Consider the following 14,038-nt stretch of genomic DNA (forward strand, 5'->3'; position numbering starts at 1 on the left):
GGCATGCCTCTCTCTTGGGACTTTTCACAATCTTCCTCCTTTTGGTCCTTGTCCCTTTGCTTTTTGACCTAAAGCTCCATGTTGATCAGTCACAGCTCTGTCCATCAAAGACTGGATGTCAGCTCACATGGTGAAAATTGGACTGTATGGGTGTTTCCATTCTTTCCATGAGACTTAGCGTGTAACCTTAAAAAACTTAGGGGAACCGAGGCCTACAGAGGAATAGCCCACAATGGTACACACTTTTCCCCAAGACTGTTGTCCTGTATCTGGAGGCTGAAATACCCCCTGGGTATACATGGAAATGTTCTGGCTCGCGGTAACTTAGAAAGTTAATGAGGCAGTTTCTGCTCTTAGGCTTGCAGGTACCTGTGGACATCTGAGGGTCATCCTTTCTAGGGGATGCTATGGATGCTTATGGTTGCGGATTTGCAGGGTCCCCTCCTAGCCACGGAATGCAAGGGCTGGATCCTTTCCCGTTGGGGAGTGTTTATTCTTTGCATTTCCTTTGGCCTCTGTTGGCTGCAGCCCTGGCTCATTCCTGGGCTTGGCTTGCATGCACCCAAGCTCCATTTCTGTGCACCTCCCGTGGAGCTAGTTTCACTGTCCACATGATTTTTTTTCTCTGTCCTCCCGACTCACGCATACAGCATGACCCTTATTGTCACCCATGTCCAGTGACTGAAAGCACTCAATTTCTCTACTTAGATCCAGTCTAACACCCTAGTTCTTGAGGGACTTGGGGCTGGTGATACAGCAAGTGCTGAGTGTACAGAGTGTGCAGGGGTCTGAAATGATTGGTACTTTAGTATGCAGTGCAAGACACAGATCTGGATAAAAAATAAAAAATAAGCCTTTATATTTGCCAGTTTCTATTTAGTTCTTTGGGCTTAGACTTCCCAAAAGGGCTTCCTTTGCAGGTTACAGCATGCCCTGAAAATTTTTAAGACTTTCAGTTCTAGATCTAACTGGCAGTTCAATTAATTTTCTTTTTCCTGCTAGTGAAGTTTTTTTTTCTACTCCTGTGCTTTATGAATTTCCCCACCCAGGTAATCACTGTGCTTTTAGAGGCTGGTAGCAACACCTCGCTTTATCCTAAGCGACGTAGCTTTCTAGCAACTGCTTCCTGCAGGGGAAAGGGAAGAACTAGACAGCATGTCATGTAGGACATTTGATTGCAATTTTAAGTGAGAGCACTTTAAAACAAACTTTCTAAGCTGAAGTATGGTGGTGACCTGAAAACAAAAGGATAAGCACTGGCTCAGGTGACTGGCTAGGAACAGCAAGTGCTGCTAAACTCTCTGTGGAGGGGCTTCCCAATCTGAGCGACATGGTTGCTGCTTTTTAAGACACTTAAGGAAGATACTTGCATGAACAGTGTTGTGTAGTATGGGATCTTATAGCAGGATCTGGCTTGTGACATCTTTTCAGTTCAAGATTTCTAGCTTCTCCCAACATCAGCCAAGCTAAGAGGCTTTCACCTGATGGGTCATTAAGGTTTAGTGCTCTGGGTGTGTCTGGGAGGTGAGGCTGATTTTGTGAGCGTGTGGTGAGGCCCCTGTGTACAAACAGGAGTGCTGTGCCTGCTCTATTTCTCCAGGAAAATTTAGTTATTAGAGAAAATGGACATTTTCTTTCATTTCTTTCAGACTTTGTAAATAATTTTCAATGAATGCAGGGGGCTGGCTTTTGCTCTTGTTCTTCCACAACATTAGGCAATGCAGCTTAAAGTCCTGTGTTTCTTTTTTCCCACTGACCCCAGCAGTCCCTGGGGTCAGTGGGAATCTGCTTCCTCTTGAGACTAAGCTGCTTTTCTCTGACTTGCATGTCGCAGGGAGGTTCTGGTGCAGCCCAGCCATCCACCTGGAGATCGCAAACTACATGAAACTCTCCCCTTGCTCTACATTTTGACTATGTGGCCCGATGACACCTAGCAGGGCCCTTTCCTCCCTCCGGTATGTGTGCCAAGGTTGGCAGTACTCAACTGCCCTGCTCCTGGTCAGGTTTTAAACCACAAAATCTCAGTGGTTCTTCATTTTCCCAGCTTTTGGCAAATATTTTACCAGATGCTTAGCTTTGCCTTGATTTCTCTGCAGAGGAGAAACTGAGAACTTCCTCCCCATGACAAGATACTTTGTCTTTCTGGGGTATGCCCTGTTACATCACATATCAAAAATCTGTCCAAGAGTGTCTTCTGATATTCTTCCTCCTTTTAGTTGAGATCTGTTATTACACTGCAGGCAAAGCACTGGGAACATTGTGGAGACTGAGACAATGTTTTCAAAGCCTGGAGACTGCAAAGACCTATTTTGAGTCATAACAGATGCTGGACATATGGAACAACTGAGGAGACCTGCACAAGGTCTATAAATGTTCTGCAGATCTTTATGTCCCTGACTCAGTGGGTGGGTTTTCTATGGGAACTGGAAACTGGGAAGGGGAGAAGTGGATATGAATGCAAATGTTCATGACTCCTGTGAAAAATTTGCCATGGGGAAAGGGGAATAACATATCTTTGGTGGGATAGGGCTCACGGTGGCCAAAAATTAGTCTAAAAACCAGCCCTGATGTAGGAAGAGGGTCACATTGACCTGTGGCTAACTTGAGACTGGAGCTTTTACAGCTCTCTATAAAAATTTGAGAATCTCAGGCCAGCATGTAAACTCTTTACTGGTATACTTCACCATCTACAATACTTGGGTCCTGAAACAGTTTTGGACTCCGTGAAAACGGTGTGGTCAGTGTTTCTCCAAAAGTAATGCCACAGTCCCTTGTTCCTCACATGTCTTCTTTGTCCCCTGCCGCCTTCTTCCTTCCCTACTGCTGCCTAGCAGTCAGGTTGCACTATCTCACACTTCCCAGCAAACTTTTTGTTCCCCTGCAAACTTTCCCAAATACTAAAGCAGCCTTTCTTCTGCCAGCACCACTGCCCCTTTGCATTGATGACCACTGCATGAGCAATGGTAATTGCTGTTACCCACAGGGGCTTTTCTTGTGCCTCTCATCTGGCCTGGTTCCAGCTTACAACTGAATGCTACGTGACTGTTCTCTCTCCTCCCAGCATTCATCCAGCAGAGATCCGGAGTGAAGCACGTACACACACAGACTTTACACACTATTGTGAATGCAAGTACATTGCCTATGGACCACATGAAGCACAAAGAGCTGGAGAGAGATTAGCTCACTTGCATGCCATGGGGCCTTTCTCTTACTACTCCAGTATGGCTGGCTCAGCTGGCAGTCAAGCTGGGGCCTCTGCTGGCTACAAGAGAACTGTCGTCTTCTCACCCCCAAGTCCAGCGCAAGGAGTTTCTTTGCCCGGTTCACTGTTGGATTAATGGCAAAACGTCAGAGCATTACTTGTCCTCCCCTCCCCACTTCCTATAGGGAAGGGAGAGGAGACGGTTTCTTCTGTGGTGCCTCTTGCCACAATGTGTTCATTAACTAAATGATTGCATAGGTTTAATCCCAGACATGTTCTCAGCCTGCCAGAGTGGTCGCACTGTCTGTGCCAACACATGGTGATTGCTGCTTCCACTGCCACTCCACAATGCAACGATTCCCTAAGAGCAGCTCTGCAATGTCAGTGGTGCATTGTATGTCACGTACCCAGCTGACTTGTCAGGCTGCAACGTATGTACAGAGCACTGCAGCGTGTGTAGCTTTCTGCAGGTTTGCACTGCAAGCCTGCTGGCTGCTGAACTAAGAAACTCTCAGTTTACTTCCTGCTGTTTTCCTCAACTCTTGTTCAGTCCCATCACCTATCTACCCAGTGCCTATCCAGTTTTTCCTGCCTGTGCAATTGTCCCTGGGATTTAACTAGGTACTCAGCAGAGCTGTATGGCTTTGCACCATCACACTGCCTTGTGTAAAGCCCTTGCTTGCTCTTGTCTCTGTTTCTGTGCATGTGGTTTATATGTAGTTATCATCTAAGTAGGAGGAACAGCCATTGGATTATTTAAGTTTTTTTATCCTCTGTTCTATTGCTTGGTTTTAAGGGAGCTTATCAAGGGCATGCCAGTTGCATCTTAGAACTATGTCTGGTGATGGTGTGCAAATCAGGCCTGTATTTAGCCCACACCACTGAGTCGTCAGAGCATTTAAGTTGGTAACTCACCCTGGGCTGACTTCTTCCTAAAAAGGATTTTCATGTACTATGGGGAACGCCCTGGCTTGGGGAATTTCCAATAAATTTTGTGTGCTGTATGAAGCAGAAAAGAAGTCTCTGGGAGTGGTGTACTTTGACCTCTTCCCTTGCTCATAATCCACCTCTTTAGATTTACCAACTGACATTTCACACCACGGCCCTGGGGTGAGCAAGACTTTAAGTGCTGGCCATAGACAGAGGCTGGTGCTGATGGAAGGTGTGCTCTGAATACAGACCATCCCTGACCTGTAAGCATCATTGGCATGGGAGAGGTTGGGGAAGAAGGCATTGAGAACAAGAAACAGACCCAAAAAGGAGTAAGAGGTTGAGGGGCTGTGAGAAAAGGGAGACAGAGTGTGCACTTGATAGAAGAAAGAAGAAAACTAAGGCAGGGCAAATTTCTTGGAGAGGGAGATAAGGGACTATAGGCAGCCACCCAACTACTGTATTCGTATCAGAGAGCCACAGTCCTCACCCTAATGCTCTGCTGGAGCTGCAGCCAGCACAGACAGGGTCCTGCATCCCTTGCATACCGGAGTGCAGAGTACAGCTCTCAGATTTGCCATGGTTTGATTCAGAGCCAGAAGTAGGAGGGCAACAGTCCCACAGCCCAGAGTTGTGTTGCACTGTGATGCTTCAACTTGGGTCAGTTGGGCTGAGCATCTTCCGTGCACACCACTGTTTGGTGGAGACTGGCCCAAGGGCTGGGCATTTGGGCCAAAGTCTGCTTCATATAGGCAGGCAAAAATAATTTTTCATCCTCCCTGTTACTGGTCACTCTAGTGCTGGCTAGCTCGTGATATAACTTCAAGGAGATCCAGAGTTCCTTGAATTTACACCCTGCAGCAGCTGAATTGGTCCTGTGCTTATAAATTAGCTGGGGGTCAGCAATCTTGAAACCTTTCCATTACCCTGTCATCCCCTCCTTCCCTTTGCAGTCCTCCACGATGGAGCAAAGTACACACTTAGACAGTCTTTTTGAAGGAAGTCCTGGGTGATCTGGGGGAAGGGTGACACTGTCTTCACATCCTGTAATGATAAAAGGGAGTGATTTTAAGTAGAAGAAGAGGGAAGGATGAGAAGAAAAGGAATATGAGTAAAACATAATGTTTCTCTTTATTCACCCTCTTCTGCCAATAAACCCCTACCTCAAAAACCACAAGGATCTAGGTGCAAGCACAGTGAAGTGTCTGCAAGGTACCATGGTGGCTCTGCAGTGCTGCATTGCCCTGGCAAGGAAGAGCCAGAAAGTTGCTTAGGTGAAGGAAGGCTTTGGGCCACATTCAGGTGAAACATCAGCCTTTCCTTTCCATTCCTAATACGCTCGAGCTGTTGGCAAGCATGGCTGTGCTTAAGATGGGAGTGGGAAAAGCAGAGCTGCTGGAGGGAGAGCTCGTTCAGGTTGTGTCTGTGCCAAGGAGTGCATTTGAACAGAATCCCACGGGGCATGGATTGCTGAGCTCCAGGCTAGGCCTGGCAGGAGCAAGTGACAGAAGCAGGGTTAGATTCGGTGCAGCAGGATTGGCACATTGGCCTCGGCGGGTGGTATGTGCCTGGGGCAGAGGTAAAACTCCACACAGAGCTAAGTTAAAATCTTTGCTCTCAGTTGCCCAGGCACAAACAGGGATGGCAGGAGCACAGGGGGTCTCTCTGTCTGGCGTGCTTTGTGCTGGTAGGGCAGCACAGGGGGGAGTCTGCTGACTCAGCGACTCTTCCAAGCTATTCCTGCCCGCTGCCAGCACTTCATGCAGATCCAGGTTACAGTTCCCAGAAGTGTCCCTACATATGTTAGCAGGAATACAACTGTCCGCACGTTTTGCAGCGAGAACAGCACGGCAACTGATGCAGCACGGAGCTGTGACCCTGGAGTAATGGATTTCCTGAAGGGAAAGCTGTGGAGTACAGCGCTGACAGGCTTAATCTGCTGACTGCCAGGGAGCAGGTTGTTCTTCCTGACTCCGAGGGAGCTTGCAGGCGAGCTCCGGACTGGAAGCAGGCAAACTACCAGCCGCAGGGCTGGGGTCGTGTAGTACAGCGCAGTCCCCCTTCCATTACAGCATCCTCATTGCAGGGACTGCGGGCTGGGGAAACTACAGTTCCCAGCACCCTTTTGTGCATGTCCCTGCAAACTACAATTCCCAGAACCTTTTAACGAGCCAGAGAGTCTGTCTATGCAAAGAAATGCGGACGATTTTTGCATAACAGCCTGCACCACCGCCGAAGTGCTGGCTGGCCCTTGGTTAGTGGAAACGGGAACAGGGGAAAAGCCAGAGAGCATCAGCACTGTGGAGCTGTGGTTTTGCCCACCGCTAATAGCCACAGCGATATCCTCCAGCACAGAGCATCTTTCGTCCTCTCCGGACTTGCTCGGCGGTCACAAGGAGGACTCCGCTGCTGCGGAGGGAGAGGCAGATAAACTACAGATCCCAGCATTCTCTGGCAGGCAGCACCTGCGGCAGTCCCTGGAGGGTGAAGATGAGGATGGAGGTCGGAGAGGAGAAGCAGGGTGCTGTAGGGCTAGACTGTACCTGGGACATTCCACCACCTACTGGCACCCAGGCCAAGTGGGTGAGGCTCAATGTGGGGGGCACCGTCTTCCTCACCACCAGGCAGACCCTGTGTCGGGAGCAGAAATCTTTCCTGTGTCGCTTGTGCCAGGGCGAGGAGCTGCAGTCGGACCGGGTAAGGCAGCTGGGTTGCCTCCCGCACTGTGCCCCACCGAGCATGGGGAGGGCTGGAGGGATGCAGGGGTAGAGCCAGACCCTGACAGCTGCAGGAGTAATTGAAAAATGTCTGCTCCTTCTCCCTATCCCAGGAAGGATCTTCCCTTGCCCGATCTCGCCTTGCTGTGCCATAGCCTGGCACCCGTCTTCCCAAGCTGGGAAAAAGAGAGACCCTCTCGCCTCCACCCCTGCTCTCTTGCCTCTCCATCACCCCACATCCCTTGGTTCTACCTCCCAGCTGTATCTGCCTGACTCAGCCTTGTCCCTGTAAGGGGGCTCTCTGCTCTCTCACACCAGGCCTGTGTGCACAGTTGCAGAAGGAGACAGGCCTATTTTTTTTTGCTTTCTCAGCTGGATTGGTCCATGCATGCTGAGCATACTAATGCACGAGTTAAAATCCAAGCTGGGCTGCCTTGGCTAGGGACTCTCAGAGGCCCATGGTTTCCAAGGAGTCTTAGAAATAGTGGACATTTTTGCTTAGGTTTGTATTTTCTTATAGTCTGGAGCATTTGAGGGTTGGTTCCATGGGGTTTTTCTCCTTGTGGTCTGTCTCTGTTGCTAGGATGAGACTGGTGCATACCTAATAGACCGGGACCCCACTTACTTTGGACCCATCCTGAATTTCCTCCGTCATGGGAAACTGGTCCTGGATAAAGATATGGCTGAAGAGGGTGAGTTTTGGAGCTCAGAAACTTCCCACTTGACATGGCTGCTGTAGCCTGGATGCCGTAGGACCTGTTGTCTACCTTGTTGTCTGGTTCTCCTGGAGGTTGATGTGAGGGGATTTGAGAGGGCTTTCTTTGCAGCTCTTGGAAAGCATTCTGGTGTTTCCTTTACTAAAGAGGTTCAGAGTAGGTGAGGAAGGCATCCTACAGGTGTTGTGGCTTCACAACAGTTCATTTAGGAGAGATGTCACCAAGATGGAAGTAGGGATGATCTCTCAGCCTCAATAAACTGTTTTTTACTTGTTCCTGATCCACTTCTAACCAGGCTCTGTGACTGAGTTTTCTGTTAATGATTGAGTGCTTCTAATTAGGAATGAAAACCCAGAAGACCAAACAAAATCAAGCTCATCTCTTTTACTGACTGTAAAAAAGACCATCATTAATCATTGACATGCAGTGTGTGCTGCTAGTGATCTGATGGCTTGTGGACTGCAGCAATGCCAGTGGAGCAAGCCAGATGAACCAGTCCCTCATTTGAGGTTGACAGGGGGTCCAATAGCATAACTCAGTAATGTCACAGTGTTACCAGCCAGCAGTCCCAAATACCTCATTATTTTTTGGATGCTAGAGTTTAACAAGGAGCCAATTCCAAAGGCAGGCTGTTCTGTCCAGCCCTTGCCAAGCTCAGTTTCTGCATGTTCATTAGTCGTCTTCCTTCTCTATTACGTATTTTTACCTAACACAAGCAAAATTTTCTTCAGAATGGTCTTATGAGTTAGAATTAAAAAAAATACATCTAAGCAGTGGTACAGAATTATAATGAAAACATTTCTGAGGTGTTTCCTACTTGACATTTCTTGTAATCCTGAGGTCAGATGGAGTTCATCTGCAGGTTTTAACATCAAATCTGAAGCATGAACAGGAGTCCCATTCATAGCTTAAAATTGCCTTTTGTTTCTGCTGGAGACACTCAGGCTGGCATAGAACCGGTACATTAGATGATTCATGGCTGACTGTGGGACCCAAAACAGGTCTGAGTGTGTCAGGCAGTGAAGGATCAAACTCCACACCTGCACTGTCTGTGTACCGTCCTGGGGACATGTGAGTGTTGGCTTCTAACTGCCTTTCCTTCCTTTCCCTCACCTGCCCTCTGGGAAACCACCTGCCTTTCCCTGAAGGCCTGTTAGCAAACAGGTGAGTCCTAGGAGAGGCAATGGATGCAGACACCACAGAGAAGAAAAAATAAAACACTTCTCTGTTTACCTGCTTTGAGGTGAAGCATGAGGGAGAGAGCCAGAGATCATGTGAACTCATATGGGGCTGCAAGGTGGGTGCAATTCCAACTGGCCCAGGAGGAAAGTTGGGATTTTCTAGGGTCTTTCGGTGATAAGGTCAGAAGAAATTGCGGTTCTCTGCCTTAAGAAGAGGACCTGAACAAAACAAGGTGATAACTAGTGGTTATTGAGAGAGGCTGGAGCCTGCGTTTATTCTCCCTGGCCAGTTATCTGGGAAAGGTATTAGCAGTGCTCGACACAAGCCTTCATTGGCAGTGCCTGTTTCTGTGGCGACATAAGGTGATTGGGGTGAGCATTAGAAACGCAATGCAGAGTGCCAGGGTTCAGTTCTCTGCAGTAAGAGTTTCAAGGAACAGAAACCTGTTAAAAAGTGAGGCTGCAGCATCATTTCTCCCTATGGACCTTGGGAAGCTCAGAATTGATCTTTTGCAAGTTAAAAAACAAAGATGAGCTGTTAACTTTCTGTCTTTGTTGTCCTCCTGTCTTTCTTTCTTAGGGGTCCTAGAAGAAGCTGAGTTCTATAACATTGGTCCTTTAATCCGAATAATCAAGGATCGACTGGAGGAGAAGGACTACACAGTAACTCAGGTATGGAGAGAAATGACTAGGAAAGATAGAGAGGGGTGGGTGAAGGAGGGAATGTGGAAAGGGAGAGGTGAATCTAGAGGGAGAGCAGACTTGGGAGAAGCAGCAAGGAATGGAAAGAAGCAACTAATTAGAGTTTATGTGCTGATGTCTACATAGCAACATCTTGCAAGGGACAGGCTACCACCATTTTAGTTACAATAAACAAGTTACAGACTGGTTTTGCATCCCCAGAAGTAATGCTGGATGTAGCCCCTGAAACCAAATCAGCTCCTCCAGCTTTTGGGGGAAGGCAGCTGGTTGCTGTGGGATATGGCAGTGTTTGTGAGGAGAGTGAAGGTCATGGGGAGGAGGGCTCTGCTGTGGGGAGTCCTGGGAGTGTAATCACAGTGAAGAGCATGGGGCTATCTATAGAGAAACCTGGAGGGAACAGGTGAAGAAAAGTCTGTGGAAGAGTTAAATGCGAGGCACAAGGAATCCATCCTGTGAAACAACCACACCTTGTCTTGCCCAATAACCTTTTAAAATCTGTCTTTGGGGAGTGTTGACTGATATCTCAGTTTTCATCATGTCTGCCTCAGGTTGTAAACCTCCAGCAACACAGTCACTTTGCGCTGGCAAAGTCCCATCAACATTTGTGGTGTTTGCATAAATGACTTTGTAACAGCAAAAGCAAACTCCCCATCAAAAGAGCCCAGCATCATCTGGGGACAAGGTAGGAAGCACTCAGCTCAGTCCCTCCTCTTCAGGAGAGGTACCGTTGTTCTTGCTACCCACGACAGCATATAAGAAAGTTGGGTTGTGGTTTCCACTCCCCTTTAACCTAGGACATGGGGAAGCGGACAGGTCTGTCAAGGCAGGGTACTACTGCTTCATTCTGCAGGAGGGCAACAGCTTTTAGCATCTGACCATTGTCAACATGCTCTGCAATTTTGCTGTCAGGTGCCTCCTAAGCATGTCTACCGTGTGCTGCAGTGCCAGGAAGAGGAGCTCACTCAGATGGTTTCCACTATGTCAGATGGATGGTGCTTTGAGCAGGTATGGAGAAGGTAGAAGAAGGTGGGAAGGAGTTAGCTTTTGAGGAAAAAATCGTGGATACCATACAGTCTGCAGGCAAGGCACCTTCCCTGTCTGAGAATATTGGGCCAGTCATTGATGGTGCTATCACACTGGCTCTCTCTTACCCCTTCTCTAGAGGTTTAGACATCACTATGTGGGGTTAAGCTGTTTTGCATCCTGGCTGACTCCTCTCCTGGTTCTCTGTGCTGCCTCCTCAGCTTAGTTATGGGGCCTTTCTTTTGGGGGAATGGATTAGACTTCATGCTGCGTGGTGGGCTTTCTACCCTGCTCCCCAGGTGGAATGGATGTTTCCAGTAACTTGCTTGTGATTCTTGCTCTCGTCTTTTCTAGCTTGTGAACATTGGCTCATCCTATAACTATGGGAATGAGGATCAAACAGAGTTCCTGTGCGTGGTCTCCAAAGAGCTGTACAACTCCCCCAGTGGCCTGAGCTCTGAGCCCAGCCACAAAGCCAAGGTGAGTCCAGCTTTGCTACGGCCCTCCTCCCATTGCCTATGAGATCCTTTGCTCTTGTTCACTCCCTCTTTCTTTCCTCTCTCCATTGTGACTGTGGGTCACCTCAGTGGTGAAATGCAGGGACTTGTCCTGGTATTCAGCACCATGGCATTATACCCCTCGCCCAAAAGGAGGAGTGCGTGTGTTGAGTGGTGGTGTCTGGCTGTGAGTGGCAAATGGCTTTAGCAAGTGACCCCTGGCACTTCCCTTGCCACTCTAACATCCCCCTCATGCCTCCTCATGACCATGCTCTGTGTGGTGCTCTGCCTTTAAGGTGTGATTTCCCTGAAGGTTTTGCAGCATTCTCTTTCCTTTTGCTGAGTCCCAGCCTAAGGGGCAGGAGATAACCTGCTCCGCTTTTGAAGGAAGGACAGAAATGGGTGGCAGTGCATGACATCCTGTAGGGTACAGGAAGGAGCACTAGCAACTGATGGCAGTTGTTGGGCAGTTGGGATCACAGCACTTTTAAGTTGGTTGGTTAGCCCTGACATGATGCTCCAGAAGAAGACAAGTCTCTTTGCTCCCTGACACAGAACTGCCTTGGCCATGGGGAGACGTCCCTTTTTATTGCAGAGTCGTGACCTTTGCTTTATTCCCTTGTGTGTCAGAAAGAACTGCCATGGCTCATCTTGCAAGTATCTCCACTCTTTCTTCCCTTTGTCCTGCATGCTGGGCCACAGAGCACAGAGGAGGACCTGGAGGAGGAAGAGCAGGATGTGGAGGAGGAGGCAGAGGCAGAAGCAGAAGCAGAGGAGAAAGGTGCAGCAACTCCTTGAGGAAAATGATAAAAATAACCCCCCAAGTATAGACCCGTCCACCTTTCTGGTGAGAGCTCACAGCTAGCAGCAGGGTAGGACTAGGGCAGGTGTGGGGTGTGGGGACAGTCCTCTCCAGGGGCAGGAGTCTCTCTGGAGATAAAGCTGACAAGGGGAGAGCTGTTACTGTGGCTGCTGCTTTGCATTTTAAACTCTTTGGTTTATTTCTGGTTATATTTTTTATTTGAAGACTGTCCATCTATTTGGGATTGCACTAAACTCACCCTTCCTCCGGACCCTCTCTCCCGCTCCCTTCCATGTCCATCCCAGCCCTGTCACCTACCTCCCACCCTGCCCCACTCTCCAGCATCCTTCCTTCTGCCTTCTTCGCCCCCCAGGGCTGAGTGGTCCCTGCCCAGGGACTCTGTCTCTCTCTGCTCCTCACTTTTCCTCCTCTGCAGGTATGTTACCTGTCTGCACTCTCAGCTCCCGCCAGCCTGAGCTCTGCATGAGTGACTCACTTCCCTCTTGTGGGTACGGCCCTGGTTTGTAGTGCTTGGGGAGGGGAAGGAGGGAGGGGAGGTTGACTCATCCCTAAGGTGGCTTTTCCGATTCTCATCCTGTGTGTGCCTTTACTTGCCAAGCAGCCCCTACGGCTCTGGACCAGAGGCTCTGGCAGCAGAAAGGAGAGCACAGCTGTGAGAAATGAAGAGGGGTGGAAATGAATGGAAAGGAGGCAGGGGTGGCACGGGGAGGGGGGGGGAAGTCTGCCACGTGTCTGCCTGACACACGTGCCAGATCGCTTCTCCAGACTGCCATCTGCAGCTCCTTTGCCTGCCAGCCCGAGAGCAGTTTGCAGAAGGCAGCCTGTTATTTTCCCCTCCCTGCTCTCGCTTCCCTGGGCTTTTCCCCCACCACCTCTGCCAGGGTGAGAGTGCAGTGGGAGAGGGTGGCGAAGGCAGAGCGGAAGCGGCCAGTCCCGGATCCAGATGTTCTCACAGCTGTATGTGAAATGAGCCTCTGTGCTCTGCCTCCTGCTCAGGAAGGCGTGCATGGGGCTGGGTACAGAAAGCTTTACGAGGAGGATTCCTCTCTGATACTGGAAGACTGTGGGACTTGTTAAACTGGAGGTGCTCAGTGCCACTCTCCATCCTGGTGGACAGCTGGCTGACATTTCTCACTCCCTCGCTTTGAAAGCCTCCTTGTCCATGGCTGTGGGACCTGAGTGTTATTCTCTTAAAAGGCAGTGCATGTTAATCACGTGGACTTTTCCTTTCTTTTTCTCTGTTCTCCCGCCCTCAATCCTCATCTCTTTCTTCTGTTCTCATTTCCCTTTTCCTGTTTCTCACTCTCCCTTCCGTACTCATTTTTTTTTCTTGCCGTTGATTTTTTTCTCTCTTTCTCCCTTCTTCTCTAGCTGTTACAAGCCAGAGGTCTGAGGATGTGATCCCAACACTCTACTCCAGCCTTTTTATTTCTTGTTCATATCTTTGCTTTTGTACTGCAGTGGATGATGGCCCCTTCCTCCCAGTGACACCCCCCAGCCCCCTTCACTCTTCACATGCAGCAATTCTTTTCACAAACTCGCCTCAGAGGCCTGAGCCTCCTGCCCTAGAGGAGTAGGACAGATGCTTCACGGAGCCCCTGGGCTGCCGTAGGGCTGGAGCCCACGGCCCCCTCTCGTGCCTGGCAGGCTGGGTTTCCTTAATGTCATAGTGTCCCCTGCTGGGGACATCAGTGATCAGCCGCTGCAGGCTGCGGTCCCTTCCTGGATGCGACTGGCGCCCCGGCGGTGGTGGCACCTGCGGAAGGACCGGTGCTTGCCCTGTCACTGTTCCAGGCAACTGGTCTGGGCTTGCGGCCAGAGGGAAAATGCAGAGCCACTGCCCTTTTCTGGGCCACCTGCACTGCTCGTGGGGTGCCCCTGTGCTGGGTCTCACGCTCCTTGGTGCCTCCCTCCCTGTCCCCCCTGTGTCGGCAGGGTGAGGAGGAGGCAGCCGTGCTGCCCAGGTACCGGGGGCATGCTGGCACCTGATGTCGTTCCAGCTAGCACCGGGATCTCCCTGTCTCAGGGAGTGAGGCATTTGCTTCACTGCTGTGTCTGAGGACACCACGTTGTAACTCCTGAATAAAATTCACAGTCTGTTCCTCCTTGCTGCCTCTCATTTCAAGTGGCATAAATTTGGTGCTGGAAGAAGGGGGTGGGAGCTGGAAGAGTTCAGATTCATCACCTGGAGCCACCAGAAGCTGCTTGTCCTGCACCTGTTTTCTGGGGGCTGGAAGTACTTCCCAC

At 49.7% G+C, this 14,038-nt stretch overlaps 1 protein-coding gene across 11 annotated transcripts; it reads left to right on the forward strand.

The window, feature by feature from the left end:
- Positions 1–305: 305 nt before the first annotated feature.
- Positions 306–13,896, forward strand: KCTD17 (potassium channel tetramerization domain containing 17). 11 transcript variants are annotated; one of them, XM_055711525.1, is made up of 8 exons: positions 306–6,829; positions 7,433–7,541; positions 9,327–9,418; positions 10,358–10,453; positions 10,826–10,951; positions 11,599–11,749; positions 12,207–12,279; positions 13,163–13,315. In XM_055711525.1, exons 1-8 carry the CDS (start codon positions 6,623–6,625, stop codon positions 13,182–13,184), a joined length of 876 nt encoding a protein of 291 aa, XP_055567500.1. In that variant the 5' UTR covers positions 306–6,622; the 3' UTR covers positions 13,185–13,315. The 11 variants fall into 11 exon arrangements, 10 of the variants coding, with proteins under 10 accessions (XP_055567500.1, XP_055567501.1, XP_055567498.1 ...); XM_055711526.1 differs by having other exon boundaries at positions 11,671–11,749; positions 13,163–13,304; XR_008732397.1 differs by lacking the exon at positions 12,207–12,279 and having other exon boundaries at positions 11,599–12,206; positions 13,163–13,276.
- The last annotated feature ends 142 nt before the right edge of the window (positions 13,897–14,038 follow it).

The sequence above is a fragment of the Falco cherrug genome, chromosome 5 (assembly GCF_023634085.1).
Source record: "Falco cherrug isolate bFalChe1 chromosome 5, bFalChe1.pri, whole genome shotgun sequence".
NCBI lineage: Eukaryota > Metazoa > Chordata > Aves > Falconiformes > Falconidae > Falco > Falco cherrug.